At 37.1% G+C, this 18,243-nt stretch overlaps 1 protein-coding gene across 3 annotated transcripts in view; it reads right to left on the reverse strand.

Annotated features, from left to right (window-relative positions):
- Positions 1 to 1,940: 1,940 nt before the first annotated feature.
- LOC114054284 (kelch-like protein 14) overlaps positions 1,941 to 18,243 on the reverse strand; it is a 137,077-nt gene continuing 120,774 nt past the window's right edge. For all 3 annotated transcript variants that reach the window (XM_027877478.1, XM_027877479.1, XM_027877477.1), the window contains exons 6-9: positions 10,547 to 10,737; positions 10,313 to 10,471; positions 6,614 to 6,771; positions 1,941 to 4,112 (exon numbers count right to left, since the gene is read on the reverse strand). In XM_027877478.1, coding sequence (XP_027733279.1) covers positions 3,972 to 4,112; positions 6,614 to 6,771; positions 10,313 to 10,471; positions 10,547 to 10,737 — 649 coding nt within the window. In that variant the 3' untranslated portion in view covers positions 1,941 to 3,971. The remainder of the gene's footprint in view (positions 4,113 to 6,613; positions 6,772 to 10,312; positions 10,472 to 10,546; positions 10,738 to 18,243) is intronic.

The raw sequence follows: 18,243 nt of genomic DNA on the forward strand, positions 1-18,243 counted from the left end.
ATCACTGATGACGGTCATGCCTCCACATCTTAGATTATAAAAAATGCTGGGGGTAAAACCAAACCAAACCAAACCAAAACATCACCTGGTGGCCTGTTGGTTGATGAGACTCTTTGAACTTGGCTAGTGCATCCTCAGGTGGAAAACATGTGTCCTGTTGTGTTCATGATGGAAGCTTTTTCAAGTTGGTAGGATCTGTCAGATCTTCTCATCTACTGGTGTGGCCTTTGAGAACCCAGGATTGCCTCTACACCACAATGTCCCGTCAGAGGAAGGCTCTTGAAGGCTCATTAGTGCTATTTTTAGTTATTCGATTAATTTCCAATATCTAGTAAGTCCCTACTATGTGCAAGGCACTGTACAATTAAGATTTATTAATTTTGAAGGAAAGTGTTAAAAAACAAAAAAAAGTCCTCAGCCTGTACTAATAAAAGGAAGAAAAAAAAGCAGGTATGAAGACAGGTGAAACTAAGTATAGGTAAGAAAACAGTTACCTGTGGTACAATATTCGGTAGAATACGATGAGCAAGGTTCTAACTAGGAATCTTTTCATGCAGGGCAAATTCATTTGAGCAAGAGGTACGGGGATGTGAAAGCAGCAGTGCAGAAGGCAATCTGATTCCAAACGCAGCCACGCTGGCAGGGTGATTCCTTGAGCAGGTCTGACAAACTTCACTTGGAGTTTGGTGGGAGTCTTCAGGAGAGGCTATAATGGTGATAGCATCTGGGGCCAGGAGAAGAAAAGGGACAGAGATTGCTGTGATACAGAAGTGAGGTCCCTACAGATGTTGGTACCCTGGGACAGAGGCTCTATCAATGAGGGACATTTTACTATTTTTAATGCAGCTTATTACAAATGTACAACTTGTAAAGCCAAAAATTTTTGTTCTCCAAGACATTGGTTATTTTCTAAGTCAGGTCATACGATAACATACAGGGGGCATTCCTTTCAAATCTCATGTAGGGAGCACAAATGCCCTGTCCCAGTTCTGGATGTGAATATGTCCACCTCGTGTGACTCAAACATAGAAGACGTTTGATGTTCGCTGACTTTATCTCTAAATTCAGGATAGAAATACAATCCACATTCTAAATCATTTTTGACCCCCCTGCAGTACCTTGAACATAATATATACAAGTAAATATTTGTTAAATATATGCATAAATGGAAAAATGTGTGAAGTACTTGATTACCAGAAATTCAATTTAGTGCAAATCTGCTAATTACCCCATATTATTAATTATTGCGCATACATATGGCAGGGTACAAAATAGGTTACACAGTCAGTTTATTTCATGAGATGCTCTGATATCCAAGATCTTAGCTCAGGGCCTCAGGTGGCTTCTCTTTGCCCTGCATAACCTTCTACAGGGAATCCTCTATTTCCTCATGATCCCATATACCTTCCCTCTGTCCTGCATAGGCCCTTTCTAGGGACTTCTTAGATCAGTGTCTTAAACTGTGTACAATTATTTAACATATTGCCCTGTTTTATTGATTTGCATACATTTCAGAAAACTTTATAGAGTGGGATGTATAGGTATATTGTTCACATTTGATTAAATATAGAATCATTATCATTTTTATTAAAAGTTGGGCAAGTGGACCCTTGGTCATCTCAGCTTCTATGACTTCCAAGCTACAGTGATCTACACACAGTAGGTACTTAATAGATGTTGGATTTTGCTATAATATAACATTTATTATGTCCCTTTGGAAACATGTATTTGACTCAGATTTTCATCTCCCAGTCTCTTTTCTAGGAAATGTAAAGTGCCCTAGGTCAGAGGCCTATCTTTACTGGACATATTTTCTAGTCAAGGAACATATTTAAATACTGCCACACAATTTTTTTAAAAAAATTACACATTTACATGATAAAAAAAACTTCCAAAGAATTTAATGTAGATATTTATACATATGCTTTATAAGTAGCAATATGGTAGACAGTTGAATTAGTACATAAAGTTTTATTTAAAGTTTTCCCCTTACAAGCAAGCGTCATTTACACATTCTAATACTGTACAAAATTTACATTCTCTGTGACTTACTCAGTTATATCACTTTCTCCTTGGTCATGCCTTCCTGAAAGACAGAAAGTTTTACATACAGTTCTCATAAATGCTAAAATTTATCTCAGTTGAAAAGGAAAAAATAAGACAAAGAACCAGTCAAAGGACGACAAGGATCCTTTTAAAAGCCTAAATTGTACATTTCGGAGGGAGCAGGTGTCAGCTCACCATAAAAGACCCCGAGGCCAACCTTCTTCTCATCAGAGTATCAGCTGAGGTTCTTATATGGAACACTGTAACTAGTTACTCTCTCTTTCTTTCTTTCTCTCTCTCTTTATATATATACTTTCAAGGGAAAAAATGAAAGTTGATTGCACTGGATATCTTTTTACAAGGGATCCTTTGGATCTGAACATACAAATAAATACAAAAACAATTACGATTGCACTTTACTGTAGGAACAGTTTCAGATTCGAGCACCTTCACTCCATCCTTCCATGTTCCTCAATAAGAGAGTCTTACCAAAGCATTCCCACTTGTGGCCTCATACTGCTTTTAAAGGATCTATTTATCAAAAGATCCAACCATTTCTTTATCTTTTTATATCTTTGCCTTACTTTTTTTACTGGTGTTTTATTAGACTCCTAAAAGCTTGAAAATGAAATTTCTCATCTTGCCAATTTTGCCCCTTCTGATTTGACAAATGTAAACTCTCTCACTCCTGCTCCCTCCCCTCGACAATTCCTGCTGCTGCTGTGACTGCCAAGAGAACAATTTAATTTTTTGTCTCTGTGTGTAAGCATCACCAACGAGAGCAATAAAGATGTGCCCAGTTTGGCAAATAATGATGGTAAATCATGTGCTGTCCCCCAGCCAGCTGAGGGTGGGGAGAGGCCCAACGCCTTGTTGAGAACTAAAATAAAATAAATGGAAGTTGCTGTGATTCTTTTAAATCATTTAAAATTTCATGTTTCTCAGCAACAGAGAAACAAGTAAGATTGTACTTTACAGGAAGCATGCTAGCTCCTGGTCTCTGGGTTGCAGAGGGCAATCTGGGCTGATTTTCCCATGGGTCAAACTTTGAGTCACATCTCATCTGAATCCATGATAACCAAATTTACCGGCCCCAGCCTTTGAAGCAAATGACAGGTGTGTTCACTACTTATGCGGTCCTGAAAATGGGAGAGTACAATTCTCAGGGAATTGACTGCAGCAGCAGCCTGTGCTCAATTCAAATCTTTTGGACAGATAGCTTGGATGAAGGCCTCAAAATTAGGGACACTGAGTAGCTTATGACAACGAAGGGCAATAACCACGGGGTCTCTAACAGGGTCCCTACCTTTCCTCACCAGTTCCATCTCTTTGCTTAGTTCCTTTGTGACGCTGGGAAGACAGGGGGTGGATGAAGAGAAGTTAGCTTTGAGTGCTTTTTCTAAAATTATTTGGCCTCCAGAGCCTGTGTAACCACCAGACTTCAGGATTATCAGACCAAGATGCCATTCCTGTGATTCTGGGTGAATTTTTGAAGCATTCAGAGAACACAACATCTCCAAAACATCAACACGGATCACATGCAGGCAGACTACAAAGCACAATACTGCTCTTAGATCTCTCTGGGGCAGTCGTCAGACATCTATCTTTCTCCTTTGGAAAGTTAAGATCAATGCGAGGATTTTCCGTGACGTTGGGCCAAGTTAGTGAAAACCAGCCTGAGATGGCAGTCTGTCAACATGGGAGGTGTGGTATGGTCTTTAGCTACTTGCTTCACAAGACTGGTATGTGTCCAAGAATGGGGATTTTTTTTTTTTTATAGTTTGCCTTTAAAGCATCAATCTAAACCCAAAGGTGGGTTTTGGAAGTTGTGTCTGTAGAACATCATTTTCCCTACTAAAATATTTGTGTCACCTGTCATCACTTCCCAGAATGGGGTACTTGTTCAATTCAATGTGCCCTGTGTGCTATTTGTTGTAAGGTACACAGGCTGGTAGGATAACTGTGGCACAAGCAGGGCCTGCAAGCGGTTCAGCTACATCTCCTTCTAACTCTGTCCAGGTTCCTTTCTCCGGGCAATAGCAAATGGTTGATGACTTGTAGGCTCCCTGGAAAACAATAAGAAGATTTTACTGAAGCATGGCACAAATCCAGGGTTATTTATTTCTGTGAATTCTAGAGAATTTATTCCCCTCTTTCATCCCAAAACACTTTTATGGAAGGAAGGGGTTTTTAGACCATTTTTATTTAAAGGGAAACTTCCCCCAAAGATACCAAAATCTATTTTGGTGACTGTCACTAAAGTTAGTCCTGTATTAACTGAGAAGTGGAAAATCGATCTGATTGTCCCTTAAGGGAAAAAAACAACAATTTATACTTCTCTACCTCCTACAGTATGGGTACAATAAATGACTGTTGACTTGATTTATCTATTCTGCTGCTCTGGCCTCACAGAGAACTTTGCATCTATTTCATATACTAATAGATTATTTTGTTATAGTTATCTATGTGTCATATTCCCCTGCTAGATTGTAAGCACCAGGAGGGTAGGCATTATGTCAGCAAAACTTTCAAAAAAATCTCTCTTAATCTATTAGTCAAGCATTTATTAAGTTCCTACTATGTGACAGACACTGGGTTAAGTGCTGCCCATGCCAAGAAAAAGTGAATAAGTCCCTGTCATTAAAGACCTTTTGTTCTAATGATGGAGACAATATATGTACGTGCCAATGTATACGTACACATACACATGTGCATATGCATACACACTACATATATATGTGTGTACTGTGTAACATACACGTGCATAATGGAGTATATACACATATGCATATATGCATACACATATTTATATAGGCACACTTTGGTGTATATGCATACATTCAAGGTACATACATGCATTAAACATATCCATACACAGGTACCTATGTATATATGCACATATACACATATATACTCATATGCATATGCATATATGAATACTGTGATTCACAATGCACATGTGTGTATGGGGCATGTGCATGTGCATATATGTGTGTACATACATGCACACAAGTGTATATACACACATATATATGCCTAACATATGCTCACATACTCACACCAATCTATATACAATGCACAACATGTATATATGCATATAGAATACAATGTATAGACACATAGATGCACCATGCATGTCCATGTGTGTACACAATAATACATGTGCTCTACATTCATACATACCACATGTAATTATACTATACATAGATACTATATATGTGTATATACATACATACACACATACATACATCCATACATATTATACATATACATGCTCTGTTCTTCCCACACACACACATACACACCACACACACACATACACGCTCGCACACGTGCAAGACAGTTTGGGGAAGGAATTCACTAGCAGATGGGGAAAAGCTTCATATAGAAAGTAACACTTGAAATGAGTTCTGAAGGAATCTAGAGTTTCTAAAAGTGGGGGTGAGGAAGAAGTGCCTTCCAGGCCTGAGGGCAAAGCCAGCGAAAACATTTGGGAGTAGGAGATGGAGGGTTGTGAGGGCACCAGGCAGTAGGTCAGTGTAGTTGGGTCACACAGAGCAGAGAGGGGAGTGAAGTGTAGGAAGATCTCATGGTATCTATCACAGTCCTCTGCATTACCCCTGTTGTTAAGACAAGTTTGCTTAAATGAACTGCTCAAATATTGAAATAATTATCCAGACAGTCAAGACCAAAAAAATGTCTTTTTTTTTTTTTTAAAGATTCAAATGATTAAACTGAAAGTTGTTTTGGCTCTTGAATTATCTGAATACCTGCCGCAATGATTTTGCTCCCATATCCTATAACTGCCTCAGGGCCTTAACCCCACAGAAGTATTTTGGCTATTTGGGGAAGGAGGGGATGGGGGAGAAGAGGGAGAAATTATCTGGAAGGGAAGTGTGAAATTCCTACAGAAAGGCTGAAAATGGAAAGAAAAATACAAACAAATCTTCCAGTCTTCCCCTAAGTCTATTCACATAGCCTAAAGGAGCCATCTAAACTAGGAAACAATATTACTAGTTTTATTTGCCTTACCAACCTTAGGAGTCAGACTACAAAATTTCCTTTCCTCAATATAGAACCTTCTTGCTTATTGATGGAACAGAGATGAGGAGTGGGAGTTATTTGATGAAAACACACCTCTAAGTTCTGTCCAGTTTGTTTCTACACTGTTGTAAACAGTTTATTATGTACACCTCCAGAATTGGGCACATATAAATATTCAGTCATGTGTAAGCTGGGTGCGTTTGCCTTGGCACAGCTAATGTAATTACGAAATGGTGTATACACCCAACAAGAACGTTCCTTCTCAGATCATATTCTCATCATACAAAAAAAAAAAAAAACAAACCATGAAAATAGAAATTGATACAACCTAAGAAACAATTAATGGCAACTTTGCAAAATGAACCTGTAAATCTAAGTAAAGCAACCTAAAAATAATAAATAAATAAAGGCATGAGAGACTTCAGGCTAGAATGCTAACCTCTGGGGGAACAAGCAGAAAATAAGCACTATTTCTGGTTGTAAGGGAAAGCAGTGAGGATGAAGGCAAGAAGTAAACACATACCATACTCCAGCTGTAGCCTCCTACGAGATAAATGCTGTCATCAAGAACGGCACAACCAGGGCCGCTTCGGCCTTCCAAAATGGGAGTCTGCAGAATATTCCATTGGTCACCCTTGGGATCATAGCATTCCACAAGCATGACATCAAGGTGGGAGAAACCTGAGTGACATAATGGGAACCAGTTTTAAAGCCCAGTCTCTCTTTCAAATAAAACATTTATTAATGCTCTTCTGATTTTTATACCATAGCCATTTTCTGATATTATCCCCCCTTGTAATAAGGCAAAACAATTAAGCAAAAGTAAATGACAAGATGACCTTATATGCTGGCATATAGACCATTCTGTTCCCAAGGGTCCTCACCTTTACACTGAGCAAGGGAAGTGTACTTCATCATGGTTCTTTAAAATCAATAGTGGTAACTAAAATTCATCTGAATCTGCCGACCTTTTAATGCTTTCGCTGTTGTGTTTTGTTCACATAATTGGAGTCTTTGTATACACATTGGTATAATTGTTTTCTCTTTGCAAGGCTGGGTCTTCCTATCTTGCTTAGGCTGAAAATGCAGAGGCCATCAAAGGCTTGATCTTACTACTGATGGGCACAAGAGCCTTGACCAACTCTATTCCTGATCTGGGCTGGTTTGCTCCACTTTTGGCAGCCTCATGGCCCCTTCTCTCCTGAAGGCTGGCCAGAGCCGGATGTGGCAGAGTCAGCCTTCTAGTAGGAGGAGTGACAGGAGCATTCTTGGCCTTTGCGTGTATTGCTCTCCTGGTTCTATGTACTCTGCATCAGTTCATACAACTGTTCTTCTTTCTTTAACTTCCTCATATCAATTGTTTCTTATGGAACAATAACATTCTTTTACATTCATATCCTATAATTTGTCAGATGAGGATCCATTTCTGATTTTTTCTAACTATAGAAAGGGATTCTGTGAATATTTTAGTAGAAATGGAATCTTTATTTCTTTGATTTGTTTGGATTATGTTCCAAGAAGTGGGAATGATAGATTAAAAGATATAAACATTATAGTGAATTTTCTTGTTTAATTACAATTTCTTTCCCAGAATAACCACACTAATTAATTTATCCAGTAAACAGTTAAGAGTGTTTCTGTTTTCCAACAATCATTCCAAAATTAGCAATTTCCATCTTTATTATTTTCACCTTTTTGATGAGTGTGAGGTGTTAAACCTGAGAGCTGTTTTCATTTCTATTTTTCTCATCACTGGTGATTTTGATTATTTTTCCATATGGTTATTGGTAGCTTGCACTTCTTTTGAAAATTATTTCTTCATATCCTTTGACTACTTGCAGCTTGCAAACGAAAAGCCAGAAATATTTTTGAAAAGAATGCTGCCCCAATTTTACACTTATCTGGAATAGATGTGACTTGTAGTCAAAACAGATTATGAAGGACAAGAATGCTAGAATGAATGAAAAACTGGGAAATAAACCCACTGAATGGGCCTAGTGGTCAGTATAACTTGAAAGTGAAGAATTGTACGTGTGAATCCCAAAACTCTTTATATGAACAATCACAAATACCTAAGTCACTAGAAGGAAAAAGAATCCCTGAAGGAGAGTCAGCCCTTAGTTTTGATACTAAGAGAAAAACAAGTACACATCTGTAACCAGAGATAATTTTCTAGTTATCATGCTCACATTTTGTGATGTGCTAGATTAGGAACTCCATTCAAATTTTACTTTTATGAGACCTCATGTTGTAGAGGTGATGCTGAGTTCTTGGAGTTGCTGCTAATGGAATAAAAGCTCAGGAATATCCTACCAGGCTTTGAGTATGGCTTGGGCAATACATCTGTTTTCCAAAATTCAGCTTAGTTAGTTCAGCATGGCTTATAACCATAATTTTGCCCATCAAGTAATGAATTTTTCAGCCGGAGAAACTCAAGAAATTGTCTACTAAGGCATGGAGAGTTTGTGATCCTACACCATTGAAATGGGAGATGTGGCCATGGTAGACCGTGTCTAGAGGGGAGTGAGTAGGCCCCCTGAGTTATGAACTGCTGTCAGAATTGTACGGACATGAAGAATGCTTAGCACAGTGCCTGGCATACAGTAGGCACTTAATAAGTGTTTATTGATTGATTGAAATTAATTCATAGATTAGGAAAGCATTTCAGGAAGGCCATAGAAAGGTCATCATAACATTATCAGAATCTGTCAAAAGCCTTTCTAATAAATCTTAGCATCTACATAATGAAGTTGGATGAGATAAAGGTACCAGAGACACTACAATAAGAATTTTAGCTCCACAAATGAGTGTTTGCTCTTAGTTACTGAAAAGAATCAGAGGTAAAAATAAATTCATTCTCACTACCTTCCCTTTCCCTCTATTCATCAGAGATACTAAGATATTATTAATGTTAAAGATACAAAGACGTTAAAGATACTGGAGATACTAAGAGGTTAAATGACTTGGCAAATATAATATGGACACTGTATGTCAGAGATAGAACTTGAACTCAAGTCTTCTCAACTCTGAGATTGGCTCTCTATCCATGACCACAGGTGGTTTCATTGTCACTTAGCAGATTGAAATTTTTGAGGGCAGAAAATTAACTGTTTAATGAAAGCTAAATGAATAGAAATATGCTTGCTTTCCCAACATGTTTGAGCAAAACAACCTCAAGAGCATTTTGTAAACCTAATGTTCATTCTCAAAGATGTGGAACCAGGATATTTTTGGCCACTTCCTTTTTATATAAAATGAGCTGGACAGAAATATTTGGTAATAGCAGTAGCAATTATATATAGTATATCTGTATATATGTTATATACTATATGTTATATTACACAATAAACACAATATGATTATATGATTAATATACTAGTGTGTAATATTACACAATTATATAAATATATTAGATATAGTTTATATTATATAAATAATTATATATTACACAATTGATACATTTATATAATATACATATAATATAATATATATTAGACATATACACATATATATATCACATATGTACATACACATAGAGAGGCTTATTGGACAGAGGAAGAGCTGGCCTTGGAGCTGGGAAGCTGTGGGTTCAAGTGCATTCTCTGACATCTACTGATTTTTCAAAATAAGTCAATTACAGTTTGGGTACTAAAAATTAGAATTTTTCTAAACATTATTGAACACATTATGCTCTCTATGATTCTCAGGCTTATTTTAGAGACTACTAAATGCTTGCTTTTGTTCATGGTATAAATTTAACTTAGAAAATTGCTTGGGGAACTGTAATTGATTTATTTTTAAAAATCCAAACCAGGAGTTAGCTTCTCTTTGAGGCTATGCCTAAAGTTCCTCTTGACTACACTTCCTAGAAAACAATTTATAGAAGAAAGCATCACTAGTAGTTTGGAGCTAAGGAATAATTTATTCCACTGAATTCAGGGTTATAAGAAATTGTTCTTGCTCTTGAGTTATGAAGGCTCCCATTTTATTATCTTTGGACTTCATTATTCATTTCTTTAATGTGTGCAGTATTATCCTAAATTTAAAATAATCTTATCTGCATAAAAGACCCAATAAAGCCCTGCTCAAGGGTACTGCTAATTTGCACAAAGCAGATTTTATTTGGTCAACATGTTTTTTACTTGGTTGACTATGATTAGCTAATAAGCATCCTCTTAGCAAGAAGCATGACCTCAAATATTATTGTGATTAAAAATATGACCTTTCAAATGATTTCCTCCAATTGCATATAGCCGATCATTCATTACAGCCAAAGTGTGGATTGCTCGTTTTGTGTTCATATCTTGTTTTCGGGCCCAGACATCCATAACAGGGTCATAGCAGTACAGCCATGGGACGTACTCTCCATTGTGAACACCCCCTGTGAAATAAACAGATGTGAAAATGAGGAGCGTGGCTGGCATTGTTACTAACAGAAAATGGATCGGGGACTTGCCTGAAATGTATATTTTCCCATTGTGCACGGATCCTGCATGAGCTGCCAGAGGCTGGGGTAAAGAGGAAACATAACGCCACTCATTGGTTTCTAAGTTATAGCATTCCACGCTGGACAAGTATCCGGTTTCGTTCCTCCCACCAATAACATATAAGTGTTTATCCAGACGACATGCGTAGAAACTGGCTCTCCTGTGGTAAAAGTAACAATTCACAGAAAGTGATTAGTGCAATGGAGAAATCTTATTTGAAAAATTATGTGGACCAATCAGCTAAGTCAGATGAGGGAAGCCCCATCAGAGACGGCCCCAAACTTTTGGAGACTATACACACATATACATATTAAATACCATGACTTTTATAGCCATCATATGGATATTTTGACTGTAATTTAAAATTCTGATTTTAATTCTATCTATTCTATCTAAATTCCATCTGAAGGGAAGCAGAATGGTGTAGGGGATAGAAAGTTAGTCTCAAAGACAGTAAGTCCTGGGTCTAAGTATGTCCTCTCACACATCCTGGCTGTGTGACCATGGGTAAGTTACTTAACTTCTCAGTGTTTTAGGCCTTTCCAGGTTCATCACCCCTACTACCCACCTTTCCAGGACCCTTCCTCAGAAATTACCTTCCATGAACTCTGTATACATCCTTTATGTATAGAATCATTTACATGCATCTCCTTCACTGGAACATGAACATCTTAAGGGCAAGGCAGTATTTTTCTCTCTCTTTATATCCCCTTCTCTTTTAGCACTGACTGACTCCAAGTTGCAGAGAGAGGTGCTGACCTGCATTGGTAGAGGGGGTTTTCTCACCCAGGAGTTCCCTTTACCAATAAAATCACAAATCCAATTTCTATCTCTCTTCACCTAAAGAGAAATCCACAAGCTGTTGGTTTCAGCTATTTTTACACTCTGGAAGGAGAAAAAGGTATTCATTAATGTTTGGGGCACTTGGTACCTTGCACGAATTTCAGAGCTCAGGAAGACAAAGTGAAAAATGAGGCAGATAATGTAACAATAATAAATTATCTTGACATTCACTTTCTTTATGGTCCTTCAAGGGTCATTGTTCCCAATTTACTAGGAGAACCACATCATCAAAATTTTTCTTCAATTATCATTTTCTTATTTTTTTCCCCTGTGCAGTATTGCAAATAGAACAACTTGCCTTAAGTTGTTCTCTTAAGTGAACCTAATGCTTTAAATCCTACCCCTTTGCTCCAAAGGCATTTCATCCAAGGGCCAACTTTCACAAGTGACTCAGGAATAATATCAGGGCCTCTTCTCAAGGCCTGCTGTTAACTAGATTTACTGCCTTATGTTTTCAAAGGCAAGGTGAAATCAAGGGTTGATTAATTCTCTGGATGATATTAAGCCAACCTAAATAATCCGCTCCTCACCAAATTCTTCTTTTTCTTTCATGGTGGGGCTTTTGACTTAACATTGTCTAGGAGTCGCTTCCACCCTTCATAGACTGTTGTTTTTTGGGACGTCCCTCTTGCCTAAGGATGACATTTGTTCCTGAAAATAAATGTGTGTGTGTGTGTGTGTGTGTGTGTGTAAGTAAAACCCTCAGACTTACTGAGGTTGTCTGACCTTAAGTATACCTACTTGATTTAAGACTGTATGTTCACTACTGATGAAAAACAAGCACACAGGTGGCAGAAGCAGCAGCCAGGTGAACTACTTTCTGTCCTAGGAACAATAAATTCATGGGAAACAGAACAGGACCAGCTTGAATAGGAACCTTATGTTTCTAAGATGTAAACCATATGTTTCTAAGATGTAAGATGGATCCCTTGACTCATCCCTGATTTGTAACACATAGCCTGTCCCTCTTAGGAACAGGATACATAGCCTCTGGATTTAGGAGGAAGATGAAACTTGGGATACAAGAGAAGAGGATTTGCTGAATCCATGACTGTTTTATACTTTAGTTGTGTGGCATGGGTGTGGTTGGTCTTATGTTAAGGGAAAAGAGGACCTAACTTGGAATTATAAAAACAAAATAAAGTCAATTCAAGTTAATAAACGCTATGATATGATAGTTTTAAAAAAGGCTAATGTTATAATAGTCTGCTCTAATAAAGACATGGTGTTCTAGCATAGGAAGATGATAATTCTCATTTTATTCCCCCCTAGTCAGATGCCAATTGGAGCACTATGCCAAGTACTGGCCCTTAAATGTGGGAAAGTTACTGATAAGCTGGAGAATATCCAGAGAAGGGCAACCAGGATGCTAAGATTCTCCAGATCATGTCACATGAGGATAGGTGGAAGGAATTGGGAGGAGGGAAGGCATGGGGAGGGAGTATGATGTATGTCATCAGTTCAAAGCCCCATACAGAGCAGAAATAACAGAATCAACATCTCCCCCTTTTTGGAGATAGAGATTGTTTTTAGAACAATTCTCTAACAAAGAAAACTTCATTTCTCAGGGGAGCAAGGTCTTTGCAGGTCAAGTTTGAGGAATTATTATGATTGCTTTAACACTTCCACATAAAGGAGGATTTATACATCTGTGGACTCTAATGAATGGTGACTCTGCTTAGTAATTTATAAACAATCTCAGCTTCAGAAGGACACCAAGCCCTACATAAAAGCCCTACTCATCATTACACATTTTCACTTTTCATAGAAACCCATCTTTATTTCCTTAAGGAACAAAGACATTCCTTCAGGAACAAAAACAAGTCTAGCTTACAAGAAAAAAAATAAAACAACATATTTGAGCAAGAACTAGTAGCAAGGACAGGAGTCTGGACCCAAAAAAGAAAAAAAATAAAAGCTTCCTTCCCTCCATTAATGACCCTTTGAGCACATAACACTTTAAGTTTAGGGCTCTACTAAGTGGTATCTATACTGTTTCAAAACATCTGAATGAAAAGTCCATGGAGTCATCCAGATGTGTCATATTGGATATACATCCAGATGTTTATGGAAAACACTCAGACTAACTGAATTTTTTTACTCTTCTCCCAGATATTTTACCATCTTACATAGTTAGTCTCATTCCTTGAAACAAGAAGGGCAATTATATTCTGATTGGGAACTATGAATTTCTTATTCATTGCTGACATGAAAATTTTAAGGGGTAATTTCTCCTGGCGGGAAATGGCAAAGTCAGGGAATGTTGATTTGAGATCTGGACCTGCCGCTAACTACCTATGTGACCTTGAGTGGGTTAGTCTGGCTAACCTCTTAGGTCGTTTTCAGCTTTAAATCCTATGTACCAACTATTGGGTCATTATTTTCTATATATAGTAATCATTTATAGGGTTTTTTTCCTGTCATTCTGGAATTGGTCTGTGTGCATGGGGAGGAGGGGCACTTTATTGTCTTAAAAAAATTATGGCTTCATTGGTACTTGGCTGTATTCTATCTCTCTTAGTAGAATGCAAAGTTCTTCAGGGCAGGAACTATTTTACTTCACTCTTTATAATTCCCAGCTTCTCAAAAAAGACCTGGCACATAGTAGGTGCTTAAAAATACTTGCTGACTAACTGGGACATTTATTGATTAATAATGATGACAATTATTTAGAAAATAATTTCTGTTAACTACAATATGGCACTTCTTATTCATGCATTTTATGCAGGGGAAGCAGAGTTCCATATTTTGGACCTATTTTTCCATCCTGAGACAGCCATTTTGCTATCTTCTTTAGATTTCTTTTCCTAGTGTTGGCAGTTCACATGCTAACTAAAACAGGAACTACACAGAGCTTAGTGCTGTCTCTGTTCGAGGATGATACTCGATTATGTGAAAAAGTCAGTACTCTGAAACTAAAAAGGATCTTTTTCTCTTCTGTACCCTAGAGAACTTTGTTTCTTAAATGGTACATAAGACATTCTCATAATTTGCCTCTTTGTATACATCTTATCTACCCTGCAAGATTAGAAGGGGCTTTCTAGAAGGAAGGGGCTTTCTCATTTACATCTGTATCTTTTATAGCACTTATTAGGTGTTCATGAAATAATTGTTGAATATATATGTATATGTATTTGCTTTTATAAGAAATCTATGCTATGAAAAAGGAAGAACATGGGTGAAGACAAAAGGTAAAAGGAAAATTTTTTTTAATTAGGATAAAACCACATAAATACAATACCAAGTGAAATAAGTTGAAGAATCAAGTGAATTCTGTGTTGCCCAATGAGTTGTGAACAGGATACCTGGTTTTCCCAACTAGGATGCAGTATTCAAATAAATTTAGCATGTATTTCTTAAGTGCCTACTATTTGTCAGGTACTATGCTAGGTACTGGGGATGCAAAAACAAAAATGAAAAGAGTACTTGTCCTCAAGTTGGTATTTTTTTTTCTTTTTTCTTTTCTTTTCTTTTCTTTTTTCTTTTCTTTTCTTTTCTTTTCTTTTCTTTTCTTTTCTTTTCTTTTCTTTCCTTTTCTTTCTTTCTTCTTCTTCTTCTTTTTTTCTTACTGTTTATGAAGTTTCCTTGGAGAAATATTTTAACTAGAGTTTCCTTCTCACGTTAATTTTTTTTAATGAAACTAAAACATTGATACATAGTTAAGAATACCAAGCTTAGAGTCATCGGTCAAAAATTTATTAAGTACATCCTATGTGTAGAGTCTGGAGGAGGAAATGGCAAACCACTCTCATATCTTTGCCAAGAAAACCCCAAATGGGTCCACGAAGAGTTAGATATGATTAAAAAACACTCAAAATGTGTAGAGCATAGTGGTATTTCTTCATGATGCTAACTTCAGTCAATAATGTCATTACAAGCCTCTGAAATCATCCATTTGCTTATTTTTGACTTATCTTTATATGAAAAACAACAATTTGTAGTGTGTGTATGTTGATGTACACATGTGCATGTATGGAGTAATAGTTGGAATTTCTCTCAGAATTGCTAAAATCTATCTAAGCTAACAAAAAATTTTAGATATTGTAATTTTTAACCCAGATATATTGATGAATTCTAGATATCCCTTTAATAGTATGTGAGAATGTCTTTTTTTCTTTTGTTCTCATCTGTGAAGAATTTCTAACATTTCTATCTTAGTCCTATTCCTGTCTGTTACAAAAAAAAAAGACAGCTTTTCAGAACTTGTTGGTTTTAGTTAATATTTTCTTAATCTAATCCTTTACATGTATTCCTAACTTCATCCACAGAGTGTCACTGTTAGGAGTGAAATGAAAAAAAAATCAGATTTGTTTCACTTGCCAACACTAACTGTTCAATCTTATGTAACAATCTCAACATAAAAGATTTTGGGTCTCCCTAAATTGAATTTTCAATACCCCAAAGTGAATATGTCCATGAACTACACTAAAGAAATACGAGTTAGTCAACAATTATTAAGTGCCTACTATGTACCAGGAGCTGTGCTAAGCCTACTATGTGCCAGGCACTGGGCTAAGCACTGGGAATACAAAGAAAGAAAAAATACAGCCCCTCTCTTCGAGGAGTTCACTATGTATAACAGATAGAGTTTATGGTCTGTCCATGATACATGGATATGGCGTCCAAAAGTCCTTATAATACATCTAACCAGTTGCTACCCAGTTGCTAAGGTCTCTCTTATCTCTGAAATTACTTTATAATTAATTCACAAATAGTTTGCATTTACTTAGCTGACATACACACACAGACATACACACTCCCATAGCATGTAAATTTCTTGAGGGAAGGGGCTGTTTTGTTTTTTATCCCCAGGTACAGTGCCTGGCGTATAGCAATTATTTAATAAATGCTTGTTAAATGAATTTTTACTTTTCTAAAGACTCAAAACCTAACTTTGGGACCCAAACTATTTGATAGACTGGACTGTGGATTATGAATAGCCAAGACTAGGAGTGGGGAACCTGCTGCCTCGAGGCCACATGTGGCCCTCTAGGTCCTCAAGTACGGCCCTTTGACTGAATCCAAACTTCACAGAACAAATCCCCTTAATAAAAGGAAAACTTCTGTAAAACCTGGACTCAGTCAAAAGGGCGCACCCAAGGACCTATAAGTCCACATGTGGCCTCAAGGCTCCAGGTTCCCCACTTCTAACCAAGATATTCCTCAAGTGGTTTGTGGGGTAGATAACCTATGCTTTTAGCATTTTTCTAAAAAGGAAGATATAGTAGTCATATAGGATGATAGGGTCTAGGGTTATAAGGAACTCTAAGGCCATTTAACCCCACCCTCCCATTTAATAGCCTAAGAACTAAAGACCAGAGAAATTACGATTTGCCTAAAGACATAATACTATAGTAAGCAGCAAAACTGAGATTTGAACAGAGGTTCTCAGGTTCTAATGCTCTTTCTCTTATGTTTTTCTTCTTGCCTTTCATAGTTTTAAAGTAAATAAATGAAGTAGTTAAAGAAAATATTGTTGACTGGAAAAAATGGTAATTAATCTTTCTTCTCTCCTTTCTTTCCCTCCCTCCTTCCTTTCTCCCTCATTCTCTACCTCCCTTTTTTCCTTCCTTCCTTCCTCCCTCCCTTCCTTCTTTTCTTCCTTTCTCCCTACCTTCCTTCCTTCCTACTTCCCACCCTCTCTCTTTTTTCTTGCTTGTATGTTGACTAATCCACAGTGATTACTGATCTTGTTTGTTATTTTGAGTGGAAGTGTTTTGATGACAGCAAAATTTCATTTATTGCCTGAGTAAAGTGGCCCATAGGAGATTTGAGACTTGAAGATTGGCTCGGCTTCTGTGAGACCTGCCTTTTCCCACTCAGCGCTATATGAAGCTCTTTATTTGGTCTATCGAGTTGATTGTTCTGAATCTAAAAAAAAAAAATTCTCTTAGTAGGGACCTGACATGATAGACCATAATGACTTAGAAAGAAACGTTAAACAGTCCATCCTGTCAACGGTGGCTGCCGGGTGCCGGCAGACCATGGCAGCTCCTTTTATCAGGTCAATGATCTGCTAAAAATTGTCTAAGCAGGACCCTGCCATGATAGGCCATAATGCCTCAGAGGAAGTCATTATGGACTATCAAGTAAACAATACACATTTTTAAAAAAAAATTACTAATTAGGTTTTGCAGCAATGCTTCCCATCCTTAGGGGCTCTACAGTGAGATAATTGACCGCGACATGAGTTATGCATTCCAAGCTGAAGGCATGAAGGTTAATTATCTTGGTCTAAAGCCCCCAGCAAAGGGGACTATTGTGATGAGAAGATGACATTTCAAAACAGATTAAATTTCTTTTATTTTCTTTGTATTTTTTGAGGCTTATTTTAAATAGTTGTGATTATAGGGCAGAAGGAGAGAATAACATTAATGGTGACCATAAAACCTATGGAGAAGGCCATATAGCGTACACTGAGGAGAGATCTTAAAGGTAGAGGACTTCCGGTTCATGTGAAGAGCTCCTAAGAAAGCTACCTTGATTAGAATAATGTCTTGAAGAATGTATGAATAAGATATTACATAAAAAGACCTAGGAGGCTCATAATACATTAGATCTCATCATTTTTTCATGACTATATTCTCCCTGACCTGGAAGTAACTTTTGACTAAATTATACAGAATAAGGAGTTAAGGATTGGGATTTCTTTATGGTCTGAATTCATACCATCATGCTATACTAATGAACATTTTTGAATCAAGAATATAATCAAGAGATTTCCCTTTAATTTGTAATTCATCTTTGAGGAGTTAATTGACACAGAGAGGTTACATAAGAAGGAAATATTTTCCTAAAAAAATACTTTTGGAGAACAAAGGAT

The sequence above is a fragment of the Vombatus ursinus genome, unplaced genomic scaffold (assembly GCF_900497805.2).
Source record: "Vombatus ursinus unplaced genomic scaffold, bare-nosed wombat genome assembly UNPS02014812.1, whole genome shotgun sequence".
Taxonomy (NCBI): Eukaryota; Metazoa; Chordata; class Mammalia; order Diprotodontia; family Vombatidae; genus Vombatus; species Vombatus ursinus.